At 39.6% G+C, this 21,027-nt stretch overlaps 2 protein-coding genes across 4 annotated transcripts in view; one reads left to right on the forward strand and one right to left on the reverse strand.

Annotated features, from left to right (window-relative positions):
* LOC127851894 (translation initiation factor eIF-2B subunit gamma-like) overlaps window positions 1-21,027 on the forward strand; it is a 488,689-nt gene that overhangs the window by 67,786 nt on the left and 399,876 nt on the right. The window lies entirely within an intron of this gene.
* Window positions 1-21,027, reverse strand: part of LOC127849979 (A disintegrin and metalloproteinase with thrombospondin motifs 6-like) — a 30,255-nt gene that overhangs the window by 3,522 nt on the left and 5,706 nt on the right. The window contains exons 2-18 of the mRNA XM_052382715.1: window positions 17,557-17,928; window positions 17,066-17,216; window positions 16,355-16,785; window positions 15,329-15,412; window positions 15,074-15,189; window positions 14,236-14,385; window positions 12,530-12,676; window positions 11,136-11,280; window positions 9,976-10,086; window positions 9,420-9,565; window positions 7,497-7,560; window positions 6,991-7,096; window positions 4,861-4,994; window positions 4,107-4,230; window positions 2,823-2,903; window positions 1,298-1,461; window positions 444-576 (exon numbers count right to left, since the gene is read on the reverse strand). Coding sequence (XP_052238675.1) covers window positions 444-576; window positions 1,298-1,461; window positions 2,823-2,903; window positions 4,107-4,230; window positions 4,861-4,994; window positions 6,991-7,096; window positions 7,497-7,560; window positions 9,420-9,565; window positions 9,976-10,086; window positions 11,136-11,280; window positions 12,530-12,676; window positions 14,236-14,385; window positions 15,074-15,189; window positions 15,329-15,412; window positions 16,355-16,785; window positions 17,066-17,216; window positions 17,557-17,928 — 2,659 coding nt within the window. The remainder of the gene's footprint in view (window positions 1-443; window positions 577-1,297; window positions 1,462-2,822; window positions 2,904-4,106; window positions 4,231-4,860; window positions 4,995-6,990; window positions 7,097-7,496; window positions 7,561-9,419; window positions 9,566-9,975; window positions 10,087-11,135; window positions 11,281-12,529; window positions 12,677-14,235; window positions 14,386-15,073; window positions 15,190-15,328; window positions 15,413-16,354; window positions 16,786-17,065; window positions 17,217-17,556; window positions 17,929-21,027) is intronic.

A 21,027-nucleotide genomic window follows, 5' to 3' on the forward strand; every position in this document is an offset into this window, starting at 1 on the left:
CTGAAATTATCATTTAAAAATGTAAAAGAAGCTGGGCTATAAAAACTGCTGTTTATGTGAGCCTCGTTATGGGAAAACTGGTCTTACTATGGTTTTAACCCATTTATGCCTAGCGTCCTGAAAAAAGGACATTGCAAACAGCGTACACCCAGATGAGACGCCGCATCATGCTCTGTTTGCTTAAAGGAATTTCTGTAAGAATTGTTCTAAATATAGAAATAAATATACTAGACATCCATAATATTGGAAATAAATTGATCCAACTTAGAAGGATGGGAGAGTCCACTAGGCATTAATGGGTTAATGCATGAGCGTGAAGTGCTGTCCCAGATTAGCCCAGCTTCTCAGGTACGACACTTTCCGCCTAAACTGGATTTTCGTTAAAAATATAATTTCAATCAACCCAAAGTTCCCAAAAAATCGAAAAAAGTTTTGTCACTCACCTTTGCCACAGGAATGCGAACACTCGGTCCATGAGGAGTGGGTCCACGTGTGCTGGGTCACGTTGCCGGTGGAGGCGCTGTACGGCACGTTGTACTCGTATTGCACACCCTGGTTGTCCTCTTGCATGAGTAGCTATGGAAAACATATAAACCTCGGTCTGTGAAAAGGGGGTATAATGCATGTGCGTAAAGTATCGTCCCAGATTAGTCTGTGTGTCCGCACATGCTCATCAAGGACGACACTTTAAGCCTTCATGAAACTTCGTTTAAAAGAAGTCTCGTCTAAATTAAATCCAGTTTATACTTAAAGTGTCGTCGCTGATTAGCCTGTTCAGACGACACTTAACGCACATGCATTAACTCCCGTTTTGCCAGAGCGCGACTCAAATACGAGTACAGGGACCGTTTCCTAAACAAACGTACGACAATGTTAACATACGAGAGATTTTTGTAATCTTAATAAGTAGACGAACTAGCTCGCTATGCTCGTCAAATATATACGGCGCTAGAGATGCCAATGTAATTAAGTACTGAACATTTATAAACATATGACATGGACTTCAGCAATAATGCATCTTCGAAAAATATAACGTATAGTTAATGTGTATTACGATGTTTATTGAAACGGTCCTCCAGACTTATAAATGGTTTAGGTACCGAATATCTGTCATACCAGCCTATACAGTTATATAAACATACACAATGTAACGCAAATTAACAACATTCTCGCACAAATTTATCACTGGCACTAAATGTATATGTTTTTTCTGTGCTTTTAGATTTCTATTCTTTCTTAATTATGTTGTTAAACCATCAATTAAAACCCAGTCAGCAAACATTCACTGTGATATTACCATGACCACGAGGTTTTCGCTGGTGGGTCCAACTGCTCGCATGATTTCCGGAGCGTCGTTCTGCCGCTCATAGTGGAACACCGTGCCGGCGATAGTGAACTTCCGGGGCCAGTCAATCGTCCAGTCTCCGTTGATGTAGAATGGCCCGTCTTCACTCTTCAACGCTGCGTAAAACATTCATAATAAGATTCTATAACATGAAGCAAATAGATAACTTATCTTCTGAAATATCTATGTAGATTTGCTTTTCATTATATACTGTGGAACCACTGAATTCTCGGGGTACACATTTCACACAATAATGGACACATCCGCCCGGTTTTAATTTATATTTAACCCATTTATGCCTCGTGGACTCTCCCATCCTTTTAAATTGGATCAAGTTATTTCCCAAATTAGGGATGTCTGGTATGTTTATTTCTATTTTTAGAATATTTCTAACAGAATTTCGTTTAAGCAAACAGTGTAGACCCCGATGAGACGTCGCATTATGCGGCGTCTCATCTGGGTCTACGCTGTTTGCCAATGCCTTTTTCAGGACGCTAGGCATAAATGGGTTAAAGTAAGGTTTAGATTTGAATGGTTGATTTATTTGTATATGCCTAGAAGCAAATTAATAGTCAATCTCAGTCTCGTTCTGGGGAAAATTGACTTAACCGTTTACCCGTTAGATACATATCTTCACGCATTTGTAGTCCCTTAGAAAGTTAAATTTAATTTAAGACCTTTCTTACTAGATTCAAGTTTTAAAGGCTTCATTTCCAACCCTTAAATATTGATGAGCATCAAACAGCATAAAACCTGAACAGACTGCGAGTTACTCGCAGTCTGTTCTGGTTTTATGCTGTATGCACATAGCCATTTTCACTTTACTTCTAAGTGGGAAAGGGTTAATGCATGTGAATTAAGTGTCACCCCGGAAGAGACTGTGAAGACCGCTCACGCAATCACGGACAGCACTTTCCTCCTAAACTGGATTTTCGTTCAGAATAAAATTTAAGCGAAAGGTTGCGTCGCTGATAAGCTTCTTCTATATTAGCTTAAGAAACTTCAGCGTACAGTTTATATAGTATTGAAAGTCGTGGTAGCCAGAACTACTTCTATATAAACATGAACATTATATTATGAGATGACATTGGACGCAAATACATTAAGCCCAGTTTTCCCTGAACGAGGTTCATACGTTTAGACAGGGCGTTCCGAGGAAGTTGTGTGACTCGTACGTACCGAGGTAGTTGTGTGACTCATACATACCGCGATAGTTGTGTGACTATATATATAACGAGGTAGTTGCGTGTATCGTACGTACCGAGGTAGTTGTGTGACTCGTACGTACGGAGGTAGTTTTGTGACTCATAGGTACCGAGGTAGTTGTGTGACTCGTACATAACGAGGTAGTTGTGTGACTCGTACGTACCGAGGTAGTTGTGTGACTCGTACGTACCGAGGTAGTTGTGTGACTCGTACGTACCGAGGAAGTTGTGTGACTCGTTCGTACCAAGGTAGTTGTGTGACTCGTACGTACCGAGGTAGTTGTGTGACTCGTACGCCTCCTGTATCTGGATGTGCATGGCCCCTGAAGGAATCTTCAGAATCTCCTGGTACGCTGCAATACAGACACAATAGCCACCTAACTGCAATACAGACACAATAGCCACCTAACTGCAATACAGACACAATAGCCACCTAACTGCAATACAGACACAATAGCCACCTAACTGCAATACAGACACAATAGCCACCTAACTGCAATACAGACACAATAGCCACCTAACTGCAATACAGACACAATAGCCACCTAACTGCAATACAGACACAATAGCCACCTAACTGCAATACAGACACAATAGCCACCTAACTGCAATACAGACACAATATCCACCTAACTGCAATACAGACACAATAGCCACCTAACTGCAATACAGACACAATAGCCACCTAACTGCAATACAGACACAATAGCCACCTAACTGCAATACAGACACAATAGCCACCTAACTGCAATACAGACACAATATCCACCTAACTGCAATACAGACACAATAGCCACCTTACTGCAATACAGACACAATAGCCACCTAACTGCAATACAGACACAATGGCCACCTAACTGCAATACAGACACAATAGCCACCTAACTGCAATACAGACACAATAGCCACCTAACTGCAATACAGACACAATAGCCACCTAATTGCAATACAGACACAATAGCCACCTAACTGCAATACAGACACAATAGCCACCTAACTGCAATACAGACACAATATCCACCTAACTGCAATACAGACACAATAGCCACCTAACTGCAATACAGACACATTAGCCACCTAACTGCAATACAGACACAATAGCCACCTAACTGCAATACAGACACAATAGCCACCTAACTGCAATACAGACACAATAACCACCTAACTGCAATACAGACACAATAGCCACCTAACTGCAATACAGACACAATAGCCACCTAACTGCAATACAGACACAATAACCACCTAACTGCAATACAGACACAATAGCCACCTAACTGCAATACAGACACAATAGCCACCTAACTGCAATACAGACACAGTATCTCACTTAAATTCAATATCACACAAACACTCAGCATCCATCTGCAATATAAACATGTGACATCCTAAACGCAATTATTCTCTTGCTGCAATCCAAGCAGCAGACATCCTACCTTGCTTTGCCTATTGTACAACTGAAAGCAGAATCTGATTTTAATACTGTTTATATGCCCCCGAAGAATTTCGACATATAGGCACAATATGCAGACGCAGGCGGAGTTAAAAGTACGCACCTCCTTTAGGTAAAGACTTGTCCACCATACCGGATATGGTATGACACGTGCTGCCGTCGCCCGCACACACCCGGCACTTGTCCTCTTTGGCAGCGGAACCCAGCTCCCCATCACAGCCCACGTGCTGGCAACAAAATAAATCAAGTAAGCCGCGTTCTGGGAAAACTGGACTTAATGCATGCGATTGAAGCGCCGTCCCAGATTGTGAAGTCCTCATAGGCTCATCATGGCCGACACTTTCCGCTTTAATGGTATTTTTCGTTTAAAGGAAGTCTGTTCTTGGCAAAAACCGGGTTGAAGCGTCCCTGATTAGCCTGTGCGGCCTGCACTGTCTTCCCTGATTATCATGTGCGGTCTGCATGGTCTTCCCTGATTAGCCTGTGCGTCATTCACGGTCTTCCCTGATAAGCCTGTGCGGCCTGCACGTTCTTATCTTGGGACGACACCATACGAACATGCATTTAACCAAGTACGTGTATTCTTAACCGAGATTTATGTAGTTTCATGTCGGATATATGAAGAATCATCCATTTTTACAAAATTGTTGTATATGTACTAAATTATCATTAAAATATTGGGAGCAGATTCTTATGTGTGAGTGATAATCAATTAATTAATAGTAATTGACATTTAATGGAAAATGCACTAGTAAGGATTTTTTATTCGTTGTTAAAAAAATCAACAACGGCACTAATGATATTAAAGCCATTATATTCTAGAACAACATACAATTTTTGGACGTAATGCTACTCACGTGACACTCTCCGTTGATGCACATATCAAGGGTATCAGGATAGCACGGCGTGCCGTCAACCACCTTGTTGGCGCGCTCAGTGTAGAAGTTGAAACCTTCTGCCATGCAGTTCAGTGCACACGGGCTACCGTGAGCTGCACAATACATGGCTTTATGTTAGCTTGTATATTACATTATATATGTATATGGTTTAGGTTAGGGTTATATATATACATATATATGTAACAGCATGGCATACAACTACTACAACTACTACTGCTACTGCTACTGCTTTTGCTACTTCTACTACTAGTCTACTACTACTACCTACTACTACTACTACTACTACTACTTCTACTACTACTACTACTACTACTACTACTACTACTACTGCTACTGCTACTGCTACTACTACAACTACTACTACTACTACTACTACTTCTACTACTACTTCTACTACTACTACTACTACTACTACTACTACTACTTATATTACTACTACTACTACTACTACTACTACTACTACTACTACTACTACTACTACTACTACTACTACTACTACTACTACTACTACAACTACTACTACTACTAATACTACTACTACTACTACTACTACTACTTCTACTACTACTACTACTTCTACTACTTGTCTACTGCTACTACCTACTACTACTACTATCTATTGCATCCCATGAGTACTGTACATCTATTGCATCCCATGAGTACCGTACATCTATTGCATCCCACGAGTACTGTACATCTATTGCATCTCTTGAGTAACGTACATCTATTGCATCTCTTGAGTAACGTACATCTATTGCATCTCTTGAGTAACGTACATCTATTGCATCCCACGAGTACTGTACATCTATTGCATCCCATGAGTACCGTACATCTATTGCATCCCATGAGTAACGTACATCTATTGCATCCCATGAGTACTGTACATCTATTGCATCCCTTGAGTACTAGTACTGTACATCTATTGCATTCCATGAGTACTGAACATCTATTGCATCCCACGAGTACTGAACATCTATTGCATCCCATGAGTACCGTACATCTATTGCATCCCATTAGTACCGTACATCTATTTCATCCCATGAGTACTGTACATCTATTGCATCTCTTGAGTAACGTACATCTATTGCATCCCATGAGTACTGTACATCTATTGCATCCCATGAGTACTGTACATCTATTGCATCCCATGAGTACCGTACATCTATTGCATCCCATGAGTACTGTACATCTATTGCATCCTATGAGTACTGAACATCTATTGCATCCCACGAGTACTGTACATCTATTGCATCCCATGAGTACTGTACATCTATTGCATCCCACGAGTACTGTACATATTTTGCATCTCTTGAGTAACGTACATCTATTGCATCTCTTGAGTAACGTACATATATTGCATCCCACGAGTACTGTACATCTATTGCATCCCATGAGTACTGTACATCTATTGCATCCCATGAGTACTGTACATTCATTGCATCTCTTGAGTAACGTACATCTATTGCATCTCTTGAGTACCGTACATCTATTGCATCCCATGAGTAACGTACATCTATTGCATCCCACGAGTACTGTACATCTATTGCATCCCATGAGTACTGTACATCTATTGCATCCCATGAGTACTGTACATCTTTTGCATCCCATGAGTACTGTACATCTATTGCATTCCACGAGTACTGTACATCTATTGCATCCCATGAGTACTGTACATCTATTGCATCACATGAGTACTGTACATCTATTGCATCCCTTGAGTAACGTATATCTATTGTATCCCATGAGTACTGAACATCTATTGCATCCCACGAGTACCGTACATCTATTGCAACCGCTTAGTACCGCACAACAATTGCATCTCCTGAGTACCGTACATCTATTGCAATCCCTGAGTACCGTGAATCTATTGCATCCCTGATTACCGTATATCTATTACATCCCCTGATTACCGTATATCTATTACATCCCCTGAGTACCGTATATCGGTTGCATTCCTTGCTGTAGTGGAAGTGACCGTTGCCAATTCTGCCAATTCAATAAGTTCTACAATTTATTTCATCAAAACTCAACGTGTATTCACTTCTGCTCTCATTCTGTCGCTCTTTACGTGTTACTGCTTATGCTTACATCCAGTGAAAGGTATCCAGTTGAAGGAGCGGCCCCGGAAGGGGATAGTATTGTACTCCGAGCACTGCATCTTCCGAAAGTCTACAGCGCCGTCTGCACACTTTTGCTGCGGGAATAAAGCGATAAGTGCTTTGTATAATTGCTTTTATTTGATCACCGTTCTGGAAAAACGGAACTTGATGTATGCGGGTAAAGTCTCGTCCCAGATTAGCCTGTGAATTCCGCACAAGCTAATCAGGGACGACATTTTACGCATAGACTGGATTTGTTAAGGAAAATTCGAGTAAAGCGGAAAGTGTCGTCTCTAATTATCTTAATATGCAAAATTCACAGTCTTATCTGGGACGATACTTTATACACATGCTTTACGCCCCGTTTTCATAGAACGCAGCTCATTTTCCTGAACAGTAAATGTCTATTTGAAAATGATTCGGGCTTATCAGTATCATAGTGCGCACATATACTAGAACATTGAAAGTGTGTGTTAAGGTAGCTAAACAACTTACCTTCATGTTGCAGGACTTGTATCGGATCTTCTCTCCAACGCAGTATTTGCCTCCGTTTTCAGGTCTGCACAAAATCATGTACATTATAATGTCGTACAATAAACAAAATATATAAACATGATATATACGAGCGAAACAAATTACTTTTGTTCAGAACTACTTTATTTTATATCCATTGAATGATATGTTAGTGTGGAATTACCTTATTATAACCACGTACGTTTCGTGTTAATGATCATGTTATGTAAGTTATTTATCAGCATAATTCAAATTCGGCCTGAAAGTGCACCAAACTTACGTCGGGATTTCAGTTCACAGAAACTTGACATTAAATATGAGGATCAAGAGTAAAAGGAAGTTTGGACAAGTCTTATTTCTAATGGTGGCTGTTTTTGCAGCATTTTATCTGCAGCCACTTTTAATTACATGTACATATGATAAATCTATTGAAATAGTTATAATTTATAGTTACAATTGCCTCGGTGTATGGCATTTACAAGAACTATAGAATGGCGATAGTATTTGTCATGTTTGACCCAAATTAAAATCACTAGATTCATGTAAAGTATGCAAAACCAAAGCAATTTGAAGACAAAGTTTGAGAAGCTACTATTGTCTCTGGTCATGTGATGTAAAAAGCTGCTCCGCTACAGAAGTTTTTATATGTGTTTAAATGCGGGCAAATTTTATCATCGTAGTTGAATTTATCTCTTTCAACTTGGTTTATAACATGAGCACTGATTGCTGCTATGCTGGTCAACTCAGCTGAGTTACAACTGTGCTATAAGTAAAATTTACACTACAACAAAATTGAGACACGCTCTGAGAACAGGGTTTATGCGTTCTCTGAGAACAGGGTTTTATGCGTTCTCTTAGAAAAGGGTTTTATGCGTTAAGTGTCATCCCAGATAAGCCTTTCAGTCCGAACAATCAGGGACGACACTTTCCGCTTTTATTGTATATTTCGTTAAAAAGACGACTCTTCTTGACAAAAAATTAAAATTAGGCGGAAAGTGGCATCCTGAGTAGACTGTGCGACCTACACAGGCTAATCTGGGACGACACTCTGTGCACTTGCATAAAAATCCCTTTTCACAGAGCGTGTCTCAAATATAAATCCCCATCTTCATCAGTTTAACTGATAAACCAAGCCCACTAGGGTGGTGGTAAGTCCTATCGCATGTTCGGGTTTAAGATGCAACTTATTGTGACATGTTTCTGTCAACCTCATATCTACTATTTTATTTTAAATATTATCTGGAAAGGTTTTACATATTCATTTATTATCTGGCAAGTAGAAGCCGTTCGTGATAACCTCTTCTTTATGGTAAAAGGAAAAATATCATGTTATACCCTCTGCTTTAATTTACAAGTTCCGTTACGGTGACTGTAGATCACGAATTGTTGTTAAGATAGTCAATTAATATGAGGTTAATAGAAATGGTTTGCTTGAGTTTTCAAGATTATCATGCGGTAAACTTCTTATAAGTCACATAATGATCTGAAAACAAACAATGATATCCAGTTACGCTTACGCTGAAATATTTTAAATCAAACGTAACCTGAGATTTTTTTCAAACTGCAATGGTAACTTATGTTTACTATGTTTGTGCTGCAAGTGTGAATACAGAATGTGTTTCGTCGTTTATTTAAACCTCATTCTGAGAAAACTGGGCTTAATGCATTTGCGTTAAGTGTCCCTGATTAGCCTGTGCAATCCACGTAGGCTTATCGGAGAAGAGGGCGACGCTTTATGGAATTTTTATAGTTTAAAGGAAGTCTCTTAGCAAAAATCTAGTCCTTGTGGAGAAGGTCGGCCCTGATGAGCATGTGAGCACAATAATTAAGCCAAGTTTTCCAAAAACAACAATAATGTTTCCGTAGAAATATCAGCAAATATTATGTTATACTTCTTGCACTTACTTTGGATTGTTGCATGCTCGCTGCCTGTTCATCACTCCACCGCCGCATGTCCGGGAGCACTCGGAGAAGCCGCTCCATGCGCTCCAGCCGCCATCAACCACTTCCGGTGGGAAGTCGCTTTTCACGCAGTTCCCGCGATAACACGCCTGCAGACAGAAAATGGACGTCAGACATTGTACAAATGATTAACAGGCAAGTCTGGAGGGCGTCAACACGCAGACCACGTAAACACGCATGAACGACATATTTACCTTATGACACTTATGTCATTTGTCGTTCTTTCGTCTTTGCGAGCTGTCGTATTTGCACCCTTCTAACCGACCATAAGAAATCACGCACGATTGCAAACATTATGAAAGACAAGCAGAATAAAAGTAACAGACTTAACCTTGAAACAACTATGCCAGCGGGCGATTCTACCGCAAGATAGCTTCTAACTGTGTCAGACTTGTCAGTAGAACAGCGTCGATAAACTGACGTTTTAAATAAGACCATAAAATATACAATATAAAGCTGATCAGTATATAGCGGTGTGAATGTCCGAAATATCGCCTACCCCGTGGAAGTGATGTGTATCATTGATGCACGCGGTGCCCTCCGCGGCCGGGATACTGTTGGTGATACACTGAGCCTCCGCGTCCAGACACCACAGCTCCCGGCACATCTCCTGTAACATGGTCACGTGGCTTCATTAACAGGGTCATGTGGCTACATTTAACAGGGTTACATGGCTTGAAAAAGTATCGCTTTGGGAAAACTGTAATGCATGTAAAGTTCCATCCCAGATTATACTGTGCACATGATAAACAGGGACGATTCTCTCCGCTTGTACAGTATTTACCGTCTAAAGAAGTATCGTTATAAAACATGAGTTTTGTTAATTCTTAGAAACAGCATTGGCTTGCATTAAATAAAAAAAATCACAAACAAGAAATTCTTCTGGAGTTGGAGGGAAATTATTGGTGAATCAGTCGCTACCGTTAAAAAGCTTAGTGAATTTTAAACTGTGAAGAATCAAGGTTGCCATTAATTACATCGAGAATGGTGAGTGCAAGTAGAATTTGTTTGTTCAATTTTTTTTCCGGTTGACGGTAGTTCTTTAAATAAAAAGACTTAATCGTATTCTTTGTTAAACAGTTTTTTTTATTAAAACGTGCTCAAACACATGCGTACACATTTACCCATTTATGCCTAGCGTCCTGAAAAAAGGACATTGCAAACAGCGTAGACCCAGATGAGACGTCGCATAATGCGGCGTCTCATCTGGGTCTGCGCTGTTTGCTTAAAGGAATTTCTGTAAGAAATATTCTTAATATAGAAATAAGTATACTAAACATTCCTAATTTTGGAAATAAATTGATCCAATTTAAAAGGATGGGAGAGTCCACTAGGCATAAATGGGTTAAAACGTGCTCAAACACATGCGTACACATAAACCTCGTTCTATGAACACTTGATTTGATGCATGTGCGTAAAGTATCGTCCTAGATTAGCCTGTGAAGTCCGCGCAGGCTAATCAGGTCGGACTTTATCTACTTTTATGGATTTTTGTTTTTGTTTAAATGTGATGTCTTCGTAACGACAATCCAGTGTAGGCGGATAGTGTCGTCCCAGATTATCCTGTTCGCACTGCTAATCTGGGACGACACTTTACGCACATGCATAAAGACCAGTTTCACAGAACGAGACCCACATGCAAGATGCTCGTTGACTTACATATACTCTACAGGGCACTGACTTGTCATGGAACTGCAGACGGCACTGCTTGTTGGCGTCATGGCCGAGGTTATATCCGGTAACCGGCTCGTCTGCCTGGTGGTGCGAGCCGGACATGCTCTCCAAACAGCGACCTTTCCCAGACCTGACACAAGCATGAAATACATTGACTGCATAAAACCTTATAGTGGATGCCTCGTTCTTGGAAATTTTGGCCAAACGCATGATCGCAAAGTGTGGTACCAGATTAACCTGTTCTGTCCGATCCGGCAAATCAGGGACGACAATTTTTGGTCTTTTTGGATTTGTTTTGTTGAAAGAAAGTCCATTTTCAAAGAAAATTCAGTATAGGCGGAATGTGTTGTCCCTGATAAGCCTGTGTGGACTGCACAGGCTAATATAGGATATGCACATGCATTAAGCCCAAGTTTCCCAGAACGAGGGTCAATGGTGTAGTTGTCATTGCATATTTTTAGGGCTTAATCCCTTACCAATACTCTAACGATATGCAAAAAGACGGGTTCATATTGCAAATACGTTAAAATAAACAAGGCGACCAAAGGCAGAATATCGGTCAAATGAAACCCGTAGTACCGTCTTGAACAGCTTTTGAAATGTTCCGGAACCAGTTTAGAACCAGGCCCAGGAATTATCAAAGCTTATATTCTAAGCTATTTTGATGATTATTGATATAAAAAAAAATAGAGAGTGATTAGATGGTTTCACAATGGCCATATAACATATGCCCCGTCCAATGGCGCAACGTTTTCAGTGGTCCTGAACCATTTTCGAACTCGGCACAGGAATCAGTTGCACACATTTTCTTAGCAAGTTTTGATGACTGAGCCAAAAATGTTCGTTGTTTAGGACGGACGGGACACATTTTAAAAAACTTGACCGAGATATCATCAGACATTTCTTTGAGCAAGTTTAATGATGATTGGACTAGCATTTAAATGTTATTGTTAACAATTCAAAGGTTTCACCACAGCATAAATAACGAAAAATACCAGCCCCCACCTTGTTTTTTTTAACGGAACGGAACTATGAAGATTCGGGCAAACACGTGACTTCTAGAGAATAAGCAAGGTTTATACGGAAAATCAAGTTTCATGATGAGTTGGTGAACATGGTAACTTCTAGAATGTTTACAGTCGTTTTCTTTAATTTGACCTAGTACCCTAGTTTTGACTTCATGTGACACAGTTTTAAACTAGAGTGTTAACAAGAGAAGTGTTGACGAGGCACACTCCATGGTGCACGACTAACGACGGTAACAGGTGAACACAGAAGCTCATCAAGAGCACGTTGTGCTCAAGAGAGCCAACAACGCTACAAATGGGTTCCTGTTTGCAATGCATCACTATACTGATTCCCAAGCAAGGTAAACTCACTCCAGGAACTCTGTAATGTACTGGCGACTGCAGTTAGACCACAGGAATGGGTTGGTGTCCCCTGCCAGTCTGGCCGCCATGATGCGTGCTGGTTCCTGCCCCGGGGTGCCACACAGGTTCCCGGCGCCGTCATGTTGCATGCCGAAACTGGGAATAGGCATTTTTATATAAATAATTACCTGTAATGCCCGACTTGTGGCGAACGGGGTTCACTTATAGTATTTACTTAAAATAATGTGTAAAACAAAATGAATGTATAACAATTCTTCACTACATACTTAAACAAAACCAAAATACCAAAATAGGTTAGTCTATTTAAACTAGTATAGTATTGCTGGTATTGAAATTGTAGAAATTGTGTTTATCTGAAACCGTAATTATAGTAAGTATGTTAATCATACTTTTATGTAATCAATATTCATTTTAGCGGACCATGATATGAGCCTTGTTCTGAGAAAATTGGGCATAATGCATGTGCGTAAAGTGTCGTCCCAGATTAGCCTGTGCAGTCCGCACAGGCTAATCAGGGACGACACTTTCCGCTTTAATGGTATTTTTCGTTTAAAGGAAGTCCCTTTTTACAGAAAATCTAGTTTAAGCGGAAAGTGTCGTCCCTGATTAGCCTGTGCGAACTGCAAAGGCTAATCTGGGATGACACTTTACGCACATGCAATAAGCCCAGTTTTATCAGAACGCGGCTCATATAAAGAATAGATTTTAGCCTTACTCTTGAAAAAGGGGCTTACTGCATGTGCGTAAAGTATCATACGATATTAGCCTGTGCATTATTAACACGCTAATCAGATATGATACCTTTCCGCTTAGAAAGAATGTTCGAAAGAGACTTCCATGAAACGAAAGAGATTTAACCCATTTATGCCTAGCGTCCTGAAAAAAGGCATAGGCAAACAGCGTAGACCCAGATGAGACGCCGCATAATGCGGCGTCTCATCAGGGTCTTCACTGTTTGCTTAAACGAAATTTTGTTAGAAATATTCTAAAAATAGAAATAAATATACCAGACATCCATAATTTTGGAAATAACTTGATCCAATTTAGAAGGATGGGAGAGTCCACGAGGCATAAATGGGTTAAACGCACTTCGCAGGCTAATATGGTAAGACACTAGGGTAAGGGTTAGCGAGATTATACGATTATTATATGTGTTAAATTGTAATAGATTGATAAAAATATGTTACAATAACACACATAGGCAAGAAAAATTATACATTGAATATGAATTTCATAAATGCAGCAAGGACAAATTAGCGCCCGAGCCGATTGTGACGAAGATATTTCGTATACATTTTCCTACAATAACCGAAGCATTCGTCTTTTTATTAGGATCAGAGTTAGTGTTCGTGTGTCGTATGAATATATATCGTTGCAGGAATTTAAAATGAACCGTCTAACTAAATTTAGATTCACATCGTACATGCATGATTTACATGCTGGCGAATTCGAATGTACAGAGATTTTTCGATTTCAGAATTAAATATCTGGCGTATTTCGCATTTTTCGACACATATTCTTCTTAACTTTTATTCTAATTTATATCTAAATATATGTTAATGAGTGTTTTACACATTTTATATAAATTCATAAATATTTGACAAAATCGTATATTCTCGCTTTAAACACATGCATTAAGTTCGGTGTTCCCCGAGCGAAGTTCATGTATAATATAACGGGAATACAGCCCATACTTGTGTCCCATCTCATGCGCCACAGTGAACGCTGAGGCGAGTCCAATGTCCTCGTTGATGTTGCATGACCTCTCGCCCTCACACATGCCCGCCACAGGGGCCAGCCCCAGGGTGCCGCACGGCTTGTCCTTGTACGTGCAGATATCGTACCTGTCGCGTGATAAGGGCTTTAGTCATTCAGGGGCAGATAAATCAAAATAAAGTATTGTTTATGGGAGATTCTTCTTGAAAAACGAAAAATTGTATTATTGAATAATAAAAAGAATGATTTCGTAAATTTTTACATGAAAATTTATTTAAGGGAAAGTGTGATACAAACATTCATAACAGAGGCGGCCCGGTAACTTCTAGTAAAACGATTAAGCACTGATCTTACAAATGAGCCTCGCTTTGGGAAAATGAAAACTTGTTGCGTGTGCGTAAAGTGTCGTACAAGGTAAGTCTGTGCAGTCAACACAGTCTGATCAGAGACGTCACTTTCAGCCTAGACTTCCTTAAAACAAAAACAAAAATACCATGCAAGCGGAATTAATCGTTCCTGATGAGCTTCTCTGGATCGCACAGGCTAATCTTCGAATAAACATGCATTAACCCTTTGCATGCTGGGTAATTTGTCGTCTGCTAAAATGTCGTCTGCAGAATTTCTAAAATTAGCATTTTCTTCGATTTTTTTCAAAGAATACTATCAGAATAGCAAACAGTTTGGATCCTGATGAGACGCCACGTTCTGTGGCGTCTCATCTGGATCCAAACTGTTTGCAAAGGCCTTTAAAATTCAGCTCCAGCGCTTTAAGGGTTAAGTCCAAAGAGAGGCTCAGATCAGTCTCCTCGGATCTACCTTGTCAGTAGCACGGCATTGTCGTGCGTCTGTGCGCTCGTTGTGTTCTGGCGATGCTGCCACTTGCAGAAACTGTCGAGAGATCTGTCCGCATGATGGCTAATCGATAGGTTCTCCTGTACAAAGAACTCAACATGATACTGCACGAATGCTTATGTTGAACAAAAAATACGACCAACTGGAAAACTAGACAGGGATTAATGTCAGTGATATTTAATACAATTATCTTTTACTGCCAGATGAATGTAGTCTTACCTTGTCTTCCGTGAGGATAACCAGTTTTGATACGACGATATTTATGCTGTTGCCAATGCTAGGGTCCCGGTATAGTTTTGCAACCTTCAACGATAATGATCGATATTATAATGCCGTTTTGATTGAGCGCTGAAGGTTCATGTTTCGCTGTCACTCTTTATACAGATTTTCTTTCGTTTTTTAATTTTAATTTTAAATGTTACCAAAATAACCACTGATGATAATTTGAGATAACATCAGTTTTCTTATATGCAATTAATTACATTGATCACGTCGATTTGCCCGATTATTGTTTGAGTGTATTACATTATTTTGTTAATTTTTTTACAACAGCACAAGTTATTCTCCAACGTTGTAATGACTGTTTATTGTGTGTGTGTGCCACAAACACAAGATAGTGATCCAAACATAATAAACTCCACCGGTAGTAACCTATAACGGATCATGGTGTAATTTAGTATACTGTCATTTTATTGATGCATTTAATCGACATAAAATACCATCGATGAATTAAAAACGGCTTCAACTATTGAAAAAATAATGTGGATGCCGAGTTATCAGCAAACGTTTTCAGTATGGAACACCGTTCGTCTTTGATAAATTTAAACAAAACATAAAGGTAAGTTCGATGACACGAGCGTTTATGAAACTTTTGTGTTTTCAACCAGTCAAACTAGGCCCTTGCCAACATGCTGACAAATTGTCCCTCTTACAAAGTTTTCAGTGAGGGCGTTTTTCTCTCAACAGCAAATTTTAACATGTAACGATATAATGCTGTAGTATAAGTCGAAGTAAATATTAATATAATATACAAGTCATTACTCACCCGAACGAACATGTACACCAAAATTTGCCACATTTACTAGACTGACATGAAAATTTTAGTTTTAGTTGTACTGATGCAATTTGTACGTTCACCCCTTAGAATGGTGTGAACCGATCTAAAAACGCATCAAATTGGCTAGTGATTATTAAGCTATATAGTTGTAAACTATACTTTAACCTGTTCGTGATCGGCAAACTTACAATGTTCATGATTGTTAGCACATACGGCTCTATGACGCTCGCGGACTTGTGGAACATGTACATCTCCCTGTCCACCACCACCATCGTCTCCACCGTCCTCTCCGGCATCTCCATCACAACCTCGCGTCTCTGTCGGCCCGGGTCGCGCGTTGATCCCCGTGGATCTGCCCCGCGTCTCTGACGGACCGGGCCGCGCAGTAAGCCCCTCAGGTTTCGGACGCTGTCCGTAGCTTGGTACGGTGGCTTTTCAATGAATGGTTTCTTGATTTGTGTGACTGGAATGTCGTAAACTTTCCTTGGTACGAGTCTGTGGGTGATTGAGTCGTTCTGAGCGGAGAAAATGAAGTTTTCTATCCGGTGTCCCTCCGCCCACTGGACGCCGATGTCAGATGCCAAAAGAGGCTTCGGAACTACCGCGTCTCGGGTGCGGTCTAAGAGAAATATCAATATATATACTTAATAGCAAACAAAACCGGTTGGACATTGTCTCGAAGCTTTTATACGCAAAGCGATACCAACTCATATTATTAAGACAAGAATTTCAATTAGAATGCAACCGTCGCAATGATTACGAGAATCTTCATCCCGACTTTAAAATACCTGAATCTGACTGAGTAATAGAGCAATGGAGAGTATACAATTCGGTCTATGTTCGCTGTGTTCATTATTATATATTCTGATGAGGGATCATAAATAGAACGCCCCACGTACCACTAACCCCGCAGTGGGCATCAAGCCCCGGACTGATGACGGAGGAGCGCTTGTAGACCACATGCGGGTGACCCTCTGTCTCCACGGTGTTTGTGTGGTTCCAGAGAGGTTCGACGAAGTAGTCCTCTTCCGCCGTGGAAAACACGCCGTGCTGAAACAATTTTGTTTCTGTCCATAACAGGTGACTTTTCGGTCATCATCATCATCATCATCATCATCATCATCATCATCATCAGATTCAGATTCAGATTCAGATTCAGATTCAGATTCAGATTCATAATTTTCATTAGTATACACATCATAATTTTCATTGTAGTGAAAATCGTGATAATAATAATAATTTGATTAGTAAATTTCTACTTTAATGATATAAATGTAATTATAAACATAATAAAAAAATGTAGAAAACATTGAATCAAATTTCATCTACGGCTAGCTGTTCAAGTTTTCGCCGTTTTTATCATAACAACGTATAAATCAGACGACGTTACCAGTCCATTACAGTTGCTGATGGCCGCGGTTGATATGATCGGCGTCCGACTCTGACCCACATAGTAACAGTTAGCAACAGTACCGGAAGTGCCGATCACGCCGCGTCGGTCTTGGTACTCCACCACGAATCCGGGCGCCAGAAAGTCTGTATTAAGCGTCAAATCAAAGTGGAATTCTTTCCCAAAGACCGAGAACTTGTAGAAGATACGATATTCGGAGATGTCCGAGCCATCAATGATCTCGCTCTGTGAGGTTGCTTCAACGCGCCCCCTTGCGGCCCTGCGGACCCGTGACTGATGGACATTATAGCTGAGGAAGTCGCCATGCTCGTCGACTACGTGAGGTATGATGGTCTCGTAGCTGCTGATACTCTGGAAAAGGACGTCTGCAAAAAAAACGTAAACTAAACTAGTCTGCATTAAGAATACAAACCCATCTAACATAAAAAAAATAGTGTGAGAATCGACAATAAAACATGACTGCAAAAAAAAACCTTAAAAAATAAAATCAAACTGAATAAAAGAAAACAAAAGAAGTCTACAACAACGAACCAGCATCAGTCGGCAAAACAAAGCCAGTAACAGAACACTGCACATGGAGCTTGCAACACATAACTGTGTTTGCATTCAGGTCTGTCCAAGGGGTAATTAATAATGAATTCAATTATATTTTGTCTGAACGCATGTTCTCTCCAAGGTTTCGAGATATTGCATGCCTAGAATCGATCTTTGTATATTGACAATAATTAATAAAAAACATCTCGTGTCGGATTGTCGCCGGGTTTAAAGTGATATTATGGGCAGTTTTCGCTGTTGAATTGAACTGAAAAGGATTAACAGGTCAAAAGAGTTAGTTAAAATGTGGTAACTAACCAATTATCTGCAACTCATCTTGCTACCTGTTGTACATAAAAATATATATTATATTCGATATTTTACACGAATGTACAGTCCTCTAAGCCGGACGAAACTGTTTTTTTATTAAGATCGGAGTTCGATCGGTGTGCGTGCGTCGTATGAACGAATCTGCACTTAAACTAAATTTAGATTCACATCGTACATCGAATCATTTTTGTCGTCAGTTGTCAAAACGAAAGTACGGTTTATATTCAAATGCATTATGTTTCTCTTTCCGGGATATTGTTTTAGTATGTTAATGCTGCTTTAACAAATATAAGTGTATATGAAGTGAAAACACCAAAAATAAACAAGGGTTGCGATAGACACAAAACATATACTATTAGATGCGCATAATATCACTTTAAAAGTCGTCAACATGACAAAAGGCCAGAACGACAAATATCCTCGCCAGAACATCAAGGGTGACACACGTCATAATTTTCGTATTGGCGCCCTTTTTATCGCCCAGGAGCCTCAGGTGTGTTCCCGAGATGGCATTTTTTTCAAAATCGCCGATTGACCAATTTGGCAAAATTCAGCCACATAGAAAATGGTATTGTCCATGGTAACTGATTTCTGCATATCGGTCTGGAGTGTTGGCTGGTTTAATATAAAGGTCGCCATGTGAGAAAACGCCAAAACGACAAACAGGCGATTCATGTCAAAATTGTTTTATTGGCGCCTTGTTGTATTTTTTATTGGTATATTTGCCTTTCTTTAAAGTTGTCGTCTTGGCGAATTTTTAGGTTGCGAACATGAAAACATGACAGAACGACTGAATGAAAAAAGGGGCGATAAATATCATAATTGCTGTATTGGCGCCCTTATTGTCGTTCTGGTGGTTTAATGTGTCATTCATTGCTGTTGTCAATGATTCCATACACATACAGTGGATAAAGGATTTCGTACAAAAACCCTGGATCAATCATTCTGTACGCATATGATGGATCAAGGATTTCGTACTCAGACAATTTACCAATGATTATATGCATGTATACAGCCAATTAATTAAGGATTACGCACATAAATGATGTATCAAGGTTTCTGTACACATACAATTGATCATGAACCCCGCATACATACAATTGATTTAGGATTCCGAAAGCATACAAATGATCAATGATTCTGATCATATAAATTGATCAACGAGTACTTACACATACAATGTATCAAGGATTCCGTACAAATATTCTGTACAAATAAAAATTGGTCAATGATTCTGTACACATATAATGGATCAATGATTCCTTACACATACAATGGATCAATCATTGAATACACGTACAATAGATCAAGGATTCTCTACACATACAATTGATCAAGTATTCCATACACATATACTGGATCGATGATTTCGTATACATACAATGGATCAAGGATTCAGTACATACACAATCGATAAATGATTCCCTGTGTGTATAATAGATAAATTATCCAATACTCATACAATTTATCAGGGATTTCGTGCACATTAAGTGGATCAAGGATTCCATTTAAATATAATGGATCAATGATTCAGTCCACATACAATTAATCAATGATTTTGTACGCGTACAATCGATCAATGATTCCGTACAAAAACAACAGATCGAGGAAGAAGAAGACTTACAATAGAGCAAGGATGACGAACACATACAATAGATCATGGATGACGAACACATACAATAGATCAAGGATGACGAACACATACAATAAATCACGGATGACGAATACATACAATAGATCAAGGATGACGAACATATACAATTGATCACGGATGACAAAAAAATACAATAGATATTGGATGACGAACACATGCAATAGATCACGGATGACGAACACATACAATAGATCACGGATGACGAACACATACAATAGATCACGGATGACGAACACATACAAAAGATCACGGATGACGAATACATACAATATATAACGGATGACGAACACATACAATAGATCAAGGATGACGAACACATACAATTGATCACGGATGACGAACCACATACAATAGATCAAGGATGACGAACACATACAATAGATCACGGATGACGAACACATACAATAGATCACGGATGACGAATACATACGACAGATCAAGGATAAAGAACACATACAATAGATCAAGGATGACGAACACATACAATCGATCAATGATTCCGTACAAATACAACCGATCGAGGAAGAAGACATACAATAGACCAAGGATGACGAACACATACAATATATCACGGATGCCGAATAAATACAATTGATAAGGGATGATTAACACATACAATCGATCAATGATTCCGTACAAAAACAACGGATCGAGGAAGAAGAAGACATACAATAGAGCAAGGATGACGAACACATACAATAGATCACGGATGACGAATAAATACAATAAATCACGGATGACGAACACATACAATAGATCACGGATGACGAACACATACAATAGATCACGGATGACGAACACATACAATAGATCACGGATGACGAACACATACAATAGATCAAGGATGGCGAACACATACAATAGATCAATGATTCCGTATAAAAACAACGGATCGAGGAAGAAGAAGACATACAATGGAGCAGGGATGACGA

This window comes from Dreissena polymorpha, chromosome 11 (genome assembly GCF_020536995.1).
Source record: "Dreissena polymorpha isolate Duluth1 chromosome 11, UMN_Dpol_1.0, whole genome shotgun sequence".
In the NCBI taxonomy this organism is placed as follows: domain Eukaryota; kingdom Metazoa; phylum Mollusca; class Bivalvia; order Myida; family Dreissenidae; genus Dreissena; species Dreissena polymorpha.